This window comes from Fomitiporia mediterranea (assembly GCF_000271605.1).
Source record: "Fomitiporia mediterranea MF3/22 unplaced genomic scaffold FOMMEscaffold_14, whole genome shotgun sequence".
Classification (NCBI taxonomy): domain Eukaryota; kingdom Fungi; phylum Basidiomycota; class Agaricomycetes; order Hymenochaetales; family Hymenochaetaceae; genus Fomitiporia; species Fomitiporia mediterranea.
Window position 1 is genome coordinate 771,070 of NW_006760399.1, and position 9,630 is coordinate 780,699.

Here is a 9,630-nt window from a genome sequence, read left to right on the forward strand (position 1 = left end):
AGATACATAAACTACCTATGATTGAGTATGCTATCAATACAGTAAGGTCAGAAACTACAGGATATGCACCATTCTTTCTAAATTACAGTCAGATGCTAAGGAACTTGATATGGAACAACCTTAGGAAGGATGAATATTCTGGAGTAAGGACTTACACTCAGAAAGTAAAGGATGTAATACTACAGGCACACAATGTAATCCTTCAGGCAAGGGTAAAGCAAACTAGATATGCTAATAGACACAGACAACCCTCTTCCTTCAAATTAAACAATCTAGTGTATGTTTCTACAAAGAACATGAATCTACTGAGACAGTGAGTAAGGAAACTAGTACCAAAGTACATAGGACCTTACAGAATAATCCAGAATGCAGGAAACAAGGTATTTGAACTAGATCTACCTAGGGAAATGAGGAATCATAACATACATCCAGTATTTCATTCATCACTACTTAGGATACATGTTCCAAACAACAATAGATTATTCCCTGGAAGGGAAGTAGGACAAGTTACTGGATTAAACAATGAGAACAAGGAATGGACAGTAGATTCGATTGAAACTCATGCAGGACAAGGGACTACCACCTTGTTCAAAGTACTATGGAAGTCCAGAGATCACACATGGCTACCCTATGATAAAATTGCACACCTTGAGGCATTAAAGGAATACTTAGACATACTTGGAATCAATTCTATTGATACACTAACTCTAGGAAAGGGAAAACTCGATACTGATGACCCTCAGGTTAGTATCAGTCTAGTAAAACATGAGGCAACCTTTCAAACACAATGCTACAGCATGGACATACAGGTAGACATACACAAAGGCTTTAAAAACTACACATATAGTCACTTTACTATACATATTATGTCTACTACTCAAGAATCTGTTGCTCATACCTTTGCATCTGCTTTTCTACAAGGCACAAATATGCCTCATCCTCCTCTACAACTCTTAGTTGGCCCTCAAGCACAACCAATCACACAGGATTGGGTTACTCACAACCACAGTACAAGTACTGACTATGTTTTCAATTGAGAGGAGCTCAAGGAGATTGTAGCTTTCTCCAGGGCTATCCACAACAATTCCCTTGACCCTAGTATACAACTCCTGGAGTGTTATCTCATTGTATTATGCTTGTATAACTTCCATGTTCCTTCTCATGCAAGACTGAGCCTGCTACCACTGTTCCAAAACCACATTCAACATGCTAAGATGATGCAAGTGTCCCAGGACTTTGTATACTGTAAGAACATGGCTTTGAACCAAGGTAAATGTGCATATATTCTGCATTATATTATTACAAGCATATATACCTTACTGTTTTACTTAGGTGCAAAGTGTAGAGCTGAGCAAATTGACAATGGAACTGCTATATTCCACTCATGCAACTGTAAACGTCCTTGGATCGATTCGCAATTGCCCTCAACGTCCACCAATCTTACTTTGGTACTTGATATGAGTGCTCTGAGCTCATTCAACACTCAAGGCATTACTCTACTGCCGAATCTGCTGCTTTCTGCTCAATCCAATGGCCATTCCAACCAATCTGCTGCAAGTTCCACCAGTTCTGCTACAGAACATGTCCAAGCCAGACAGGAACACATCCAGTCCACTACAGGACTGATTGAAGACACATCCATGGCTGTAGAGAACGTCCTAGTGCAGCAGTACTGAACTTTGTAGTAAGTTACTAACGTTTTCTTTCGTTTTTGTGTTGTTATTTTGTTTATTCTAGTACTAACTCCCTTAGCATTTAGGACTAAATGCTGGAGGGCAAGTGTAATGATTACACTACCTGTGCATTTGTGTGACATGTGTTGTAGGTGCTTGTGGGTGTTTTCCTTTTTGTTCACTAGACTACCCTGTATCCTACTACACATGTATACACATATATAAAGGGTTTTTGAGCTAAGGGTTAGGGGATTCTTTCTCCTTCTCAGTGCTCGATTACTAGGTTATCCCAGTCAGTAGTTGAGTGTGCTAGTAAAGAGAGAATCTTTGTGTAAGGCTAGTATACCTATCCTTACAAAGAGCTAACATATTTGTTTGAGTGTGTCTCTGTACCTGTACATTATAAATGTTATAAGTGAATGTAATAGTGTGTAAAAACAACAAGATGACTCACTTGATTTGCTTTGAACAGTTAGATTTTGTTACAAGGCTCCTCTCCTTAAGTGTTTACTGTTTTGAAGGTAGTAGGACACTTGGTAGAGAAGGAACCTTACTCAGGTCAAGGCTTAGTGCTTGTCCTTAGTTGAGAGGGGGTAGGGAGGACAACCTGAGTTTGTATAAGTGAAAACAAACTAGTATATTGAGTAACTTGAGAGGAAGATGGATCAAGACAAGAGAACAAGAACTGAGAGTACTAGAGATAGTATGAGAGTAAGTCAGCAAAGTCTAGCAAGTTATTAAAAGTGATTCAAGGAACAGTACTGACTAAGATACTACTAACAAGTAGTAATATTAATACTTTCTGTGTCAAAGATAGAAAGAGGATGAAAAGAGTGAGTGAGTGAGGACAAGGAAGTAAGGCAACTATGACTGAGGGTGAGAGCCTGAGAGTGTTGACAATAAGAGCTCTTGTAGGGGGGGGAAGGACTTATCTAGCAAAAATATACTAGGAAAAGTAAGTGTATCCAAAATGAGAGGATTTAATATACCTAAAATAAGAAGTATACAGTCACTTGGCTGCTAGTACTCTACATACACTACACATAGTCTTACACACATAAAATACTTAGCTTAGACATGTGTAAATTCAGTGTTTCAGCTGTATATTTAGTGACATTCAATAAACATGTAAATTGACTAGCTTGAAATCATTAATATTAGTCTGTATCCAAGCTAGGGGTCAAATATTAGCTAAGCTGCTAGAGAACTTCAAGTTAGCTTTATGTACAGAATTGAAAGCATCTTTCATAACATACAGTAGGCTGTAATTATAATAATAGACTTTATACAGTTTGAATGTAGAACCTACTTACTATTAAAGTTAACATATGAGTAGATCTGATACTACTTAGCAATCAAGAAAATGCTTGCCATTTTCCTTCTAGTCTAGTAGTACTTCTCAATTTACTTACACTAAGATACTTGCACTTTAGTATAGAGGACAGTACTATTATTGTAGGACTATAGTGTACCTTAATACTTACTATATAGAGTATACATCTGTACAAGTCTTAGGAAGAGGTCTGACCCACTTCTCAGACTTGTACTAAGAGTAGAAAATAATGATTACTCACTTAAAGCAAATGCAAATTATTAAGAAGATAGAGATGAACTATACAAAGTAATAAACAATGTCTAGTAGTGTTACAAATAGTGATTACTATGATTTGTACAGCTTGTGTAAGTCTTCTTTCTCAATTCTTACTACTTTCTAGAGTACTCTCAGGCTAGCACAGTCTCAGACTTGTGTCACAACCTGTGTACAAGGTAGTAAGGGAAGTAAATTGAGAAGGGCTGATATGAGCTTCAATATTCTTCTACAGTTTACTGTATAAGTACATATACTGTCACAGTAAGCATATCTGTAAATTACACTACTGTGAGAGAGTACTAACAGTAGTAGTACATATTACTGTATCTAAATCTTAGTCCTAGTCAGTAAAGATCACTAATATTGATCTATCTTGTTGTAAACCTCTGTACATCAGATACTAGTAAAGTAGACACTCAAAGGTATATGTCAGACTAGACTGTACTTCTCTAACTCTTTAAGATGCTTTCCTTTGTTTGTAAGGCTTGTAGTAAGGTCTTTAAGAAGAAGAATGTATGAGCAATCTATCACAATTATTGTGTTAATACAAGTAGTAGTCTGAACTCTCTAAAATGTATTAGAGAGTCAAATAACAAAGTGAAAAAGAGAATAAGGTTAGGTATGTGTGATAGTATCTTGATTCTTAGACAATACTCACCATTTTGTGTAGCTGAGACCCAGGTGTTCAAAGTAGAGGATAATACTTAGACTGTTCCAGCCCTATTTGACAAGCCTCTTAAGTTTCCTAAAGGAACTAAATGTAAGAAACAACTACTAAAGCAATTTACAGATCTCCTACCATTTACTTTAAACTTGTCTGTACTTCCTACTGTATCTCTTCTACACCTTCTTAAGTTCATACTATCTTAGCTTCCTTCTCTACTGTCTCAAGTCCCCTCTCTAACTCTAGCAACTCTAGAAATTGTGTAAGGAACAAGAAGGAGGCTCTTTTTGTCTGAGCTAAACAAATATGAGTTGCTTCAAGAGTACCCAGATTTGTCAGATGACTTCCCTGACAAGATGCTTGACTTTGAGGACTTATACAACTTACCTGGACTTTCTACAGGTGATACTCTGACTCAAATGTCCTTACTCCCTAAACTTATTACTAATAAATATGTACTGTTTAATAATGTAGTAACTTACCTTTTAACAAGCTGGGCAAATCACAAAGTAAAAGAAAAGACAAATAACAAGCTGAATGTTCTTGTGTATAAAGTCTTACTTTATCCAGACTTCAAGCTATTAGACTTAGTAAACTACAGAGTAAGGTGAGAGAATTCACATATTAACAGTCTATACTATAATAATGATTCCCCTGAGTCTTCCCATTCTAATGACTAGTGTGAAGGATTGGTTAAGATCAAGCTACCTTCTAAAGACAATAAGAAGTAGTCTAAGAGCAAAGAAAGAGCTCCTGAATTTGAAGTCAGGGGAATATACTACTAGCTCTTACTAACAACAATCTTCAAAGCCTTAAACAACCCTTGTTCTCCTCCTTTTCATTATATGCCTTATAGGGAGCTTTAGAGACTAACAGTATATATAGTATTAGAGCTGTATAGTAAACTTTCTACTAACCCTTAATTATCTCTCCTCTTCCTTAAGTACAACTCTCCTCCTAAACACATTTATAGTGAACTATATTGCTCAGATTATTAGTTGGAAGCCTACAAAGAAGTACAAAGCTTTCTAATGTAAGACAGTACTGAAAACTTTGTACTTCCTCTTATTCTCTATTTAGACTCAATGTATCTTGAAAATTTCAGTTCTGTATCACTTTAGCTAATATACATGTACTTTAGAGGCTAATCTAAGTATATACATTATAAATCTTTACAGACAGCTTGCTATCATCTAGCATATATTCCTTTAGTAAGTACATTCCTTCTATATTTCTACTGTTCTTTGTAATACATGTTCTAACATACAGTATTTACATTAATAAAGCTCTCAGCATTAGTTCAAGATACATATAATAAGGTTTATAAACAATCTGCATCTTTGGAACTCCTTACTCACTTAAAGTACAAACTATTTCAAGCTGTCTTGTCCTATATCCTCTTACAGCCTGAAATTCTCAAGGCATACAGCTCTAGTATTCTATTCAACTACTTAGATGGAAAATTATGTAGGCTCTTCCTAAGGTTTGCTTTTTACTTAGCAGACTACTCTAAGAAGTATGTCTTGTATCTATTTACTATCTTCTTGTTTGTATACACTACAATCTTTACCTCAATTTACACAAGGATAACTGAACATTACTATAGGATACTCATTACTAGCTTACATGTTTTAGGCAAATTCTCAAGCCTTACAGATATTATGCTAACCAAATTCAACCATATACTTAGTACTAGAGCTAATCAACAAAGACAAACTTGCAAATGTATTAATGATACAGTACAGTAAGAGAAGATTTCTAGGGCACAACAGTAGATTTTTCAATTAGGGAAGCCTGTAGAATCCACCTGGATAAAAAATCTCCTTAAGGATGGATTCCTCATACTAGTTAATGTAAGTAAACTGTTACTATCCAGGTAATGCTCCTTATTACTCACTTATCTTATTTTTATAGAATGCTTTTTCTGTGCTTTGCAAGCACAGATTCAATTTCTTTGACTTATTTGTTCCAGACTCTATGTACAAATTTGAGCTGAGGGTCTGAAAAGCAATATTTACCCACCTCTTACACATTCTTTTTGTGTAGGGAGGAGAGAGTATACTAATACTTAATAGGAGGTAAGCATCTATGTTACAGCCTCATCAATTGCCTTACTGTTGTCTATTTAGATATATTCATTATATTTTAGGTATCACCATACTCTTACATTTAGAATGGATACAATCCAGCAATTTTCTGGAAATATGTTTATAATGAAAAAAATTGTAGCCAGAGACTTCAAAGATATTCTACAGGTAAGTGCCTCCCTCAAGACTATTAATATATATGTACTACAATAGGATGTGTATTACCTAGTGTGTCATACTAGCCTTTAAGGATTTACTACTAAAGAAATATAATAAAGTAGTCCTTAACCTTTTATTCATTTTAGCAACCTAGCATACACTTACAAAGCTTTACATTCATACAGAGACTATGGTTCAGTTCCTTGAGGAGACAACAACATTGCTAAGATACTAGGTACAATGCTTTAAGAAGACTGTATACTTAGCCTATAATACACACAAACTCTTAAAGGAGATTACTACTCAAGGATGTTGTCAAGCTGCCCTACTCAATAAGGGTAAGGTAAAGGGACTGGATACAAAAACAATCAGATCTAGTGTGAAAACTAAAACACTCAACATTAATACACTGAAATTTTATTCTCTTAGTACATATGCTTCTACCATTCATTAATTTGGTATGACTAATTCATACAGTACACAAATTGTTAAGTGTCTACTTTACAATACACTCTCTATACTTATCTCAATTGTGTATCTTTACAGGGGGAGTCTCAGTATAGGAGACTTAAACACATGTATGCTAGGACAAACAAGTGAGATACTACAAAGGCAGTTTCACAACTAGAGGGTAAGACCTATAAGATATGTGAGATTAATTCTTGTATTAGCCTTAATGATGGATCTAGGGATCCTATCAAGTCAAGGGATCTTAAAGTCTATTATAACATAGTAGTATTAAAAAAGGATTCTATCCATCTTTATTAGTGGCTTTCAGATAATGATTCTGACCCAGCTTTACAGGTGAGTACATTATTAGTCTCCTCTTTCTATTTCACATATACAAGTACTGATACATTACACACTTGCTAGAATTTCCTGCCAAGTCTTTACAGGCACCTACTTGGATGCATTCTCTTAAGACAGGAAGACAAGGCCTTCACTACAGACAAGCTATACAGCCTCTACATAAAAAATGACAAGCTTTTCTGTCTCAAGGTGCTATACATTAATTACACAACTTACAACATTAGGAGAGCCTAAGATTCACTCAATCTACAGATGCATGCTGATATTATGTTACTATTAGATAACACTGAACATCCCTACATTTATGCTTGAATAATCAGACTTTTTCATACAGAGGTCAGTTATATGAGTCTAGAGGCTGACCCCAACTTCTAAAACTTTAATCAGCTCAATTTTGCTTAGGTTTGCTAGATGAAAGTCAATGAGAATAGCTTGTTTGTTAAGAGATGACTCCCTTGATTACAATTCTATTATCATACAGATCCTAGTACCTTTGAATTTATTGACCCAGACCTTATTCTTTAAGGTGCTCATCTAATCCTACAATTCTCTAAGGGTACTGTCCAGACACTCTTGCCTCCATCTCTTACTTACCAACCCAAAGATAAGAACAAAGATTACAAATTTTACTTTGTAAACGTGTAAGTATGTTGTTAAGGCTTTCAAATTTGGAACATATTAATACTGAGTCATTTTTAGTCCAATTTACTACAGATTTGTTAATAGGGACATGTTTATACACTATTAAGGCAGAGGAATCAGACACAAAAGTATGTGGCATTTAAATAGCTACCTACTACATGACACACTACAAGAACAAAACAACAACAAGATGGATGGTGAAGTATTGGAAGAGGAGGAGGAGACTGATAGTAATGACAAGAATCTTAAAAGTAAAGAACAGAATGATGAGGAAGGTGAATCAGACAGTTATACAGACCTGTAGTGAATATTAGATGTGCCATTTACATGTAAGGTAATTTTGTAGTCATGTGTAACAAATGACAATCTGTTGATCATCTACATGACTGTTTTTGCTAATTGAATATGGCACTGTGAGTATTCTACTAGGCTGATTCCTTCTTACCATCTTACCAACTTTTGTAGTAAGTAAAATGAATCTTCTTTTAATGGGTGCCATCTATGCCTCCATCTTGGCTCAGTTTGCACTAACTGTAGTGTTCTTCAGAGCAATCCTTGACTTTACTACTATCACACAGTTTCTCACAGTTTGTAGAATAGAGAGTACTACATGTGTTACTACTGTTTTTACAGATTCTTTCATTACTGTCACTATACTCTATTTGCTGTGTCATATGTCTGTTAGTAATCTTTAATACACTACTACTGTCTGATTTGAGCATATACAGAATTTGTAAGGTTGTTTAGAGACTCAGAACAATAAGAATAGCTATTAGGTCAAAGTTTGCAAGTAGTATAGTATAACTCAACAGTTTCATCAAGATCTTCTAGCCATTCATACTGCTTGTATCTCTTGCTTTGTTATCTTGCTTACTTTGTTGTCTCTCACAGTACTCTCTAAACACACTTTCACTCAGGCTTGGCTCTGTAATAAGTAGTAACAACTCTTGATCCCTTATTAATAATCTGCTCAATGTTGACTTTAATAAACTTGCTGAGTACTATTTGCAGCCTCATACAGCACTCTCCAGACACACTTTCACTCAGACTTGGCTCTGTAACAAGTAGTGATGACTCTCAATCCCTTATCAATAATTTGCTCAATGTTGACTTTGATAACATACTTGTGTTCCTTTTGCTTTATAGTTACACACACACACTCCTAACAACTTGTATTCACAATTACCTTTAGTAAGTCCCTTCCCTCACTTGCATTTGACCTGAGATCTCTAGACTTACTTCTTATCTTACACAGTACTCTCTACACCCACCCCCTCTCTGTTTTTTGGGCCAATCCAGACATGTACAAAACAAAGGATGTAAAACATGTATCCTGTAAGGCTGACACTAATAAAATTCTGGGAGTGCTTAGGGAAGCACTCCCAGATTGTTATAGCTGTATTAAAACAGTTAAAATTGTGTAAGTTCTTATATTTTTTACTTTTTTCTACTACTAACATTATTATTATTATTATTAGGGGTAGTATTCATGAGTCAGGTAATGACAATACTCTACACCTTCTAATAAGATGTTTTAGGAAGAAGAAATTGGTAGGATCTATACACTTGCCTTTTGTTAATAATGTGAGTTTTTTTTACCTTTGTCTTGTCTTTCTTTACTAATATTATCTTAAGGAATTCAATTTCAAGGGGGCAACTATTAGTTACAAGACAGTTAAAAAAATTGTAATTAAAAAGATCTTGTAATATTTTCTTTTGCTTTGTATTTTATTTACATCTGTTATACTTCTATAACACACACATTACAAACTAGTACTATATATTTATTAAGATTAGAACCCTAAAAATAGAGTTTTTAATTATTATATACATTAATTTGCCTTTTGTATTAATTATCTACTAAAAATAAATATTTTTGCTTAATTATATTACAGATATCACTCTGTTTTTAAGATTATAATACTTATATAATCTAAGTATAATACTTTAGCTTATAATGTAAGGTTATCATAATGTATTCAATGAATTGTAATAATTCATAAC

At 34.6% G+C, this 9,630-nt stretch overlaps 2 protein-coding genes across 2 annotated transcripts; both read left to right on the forward strand.

Annotated features, from left to right (window-relative positions):
• Nucleotides 1-5,076: 5,076 nt before the first annotated feature.
• FOMMEDRAFT_34070 (uncharacterized protein) lies at nt 5,077-5,454 on the forward strand (the record flags this gene model as incomplete). The annotated part of the gene is made up of 2 exons (XM_007270633.1): nt 5,077-5,139; nt 5,215-5,454. Coding segments are annotated over 2 exons (303 nt in total), but the record flags the coding sequence as incomplete, so codon positions are not given.
• Nucleotides 5,455-7,047: 1,593 nt separating this feature from the next.
• FOMMEDRAFT_95103 (uncharacterized protein) lies at nt 7,048-7,218 on the forward strand (the record flags this gene model as incomplete). The annotated part of the gene is made up of 1 exon (XM_007270653.1): nt 7,048-7,218. A coding segment is annotated over one exon (171 nt), but the record flags the coding sequence as incomplete, so codon positions are not given.
• Nucleotides 7,219-9,630: the final 2,412 nt, after the last annotated feature.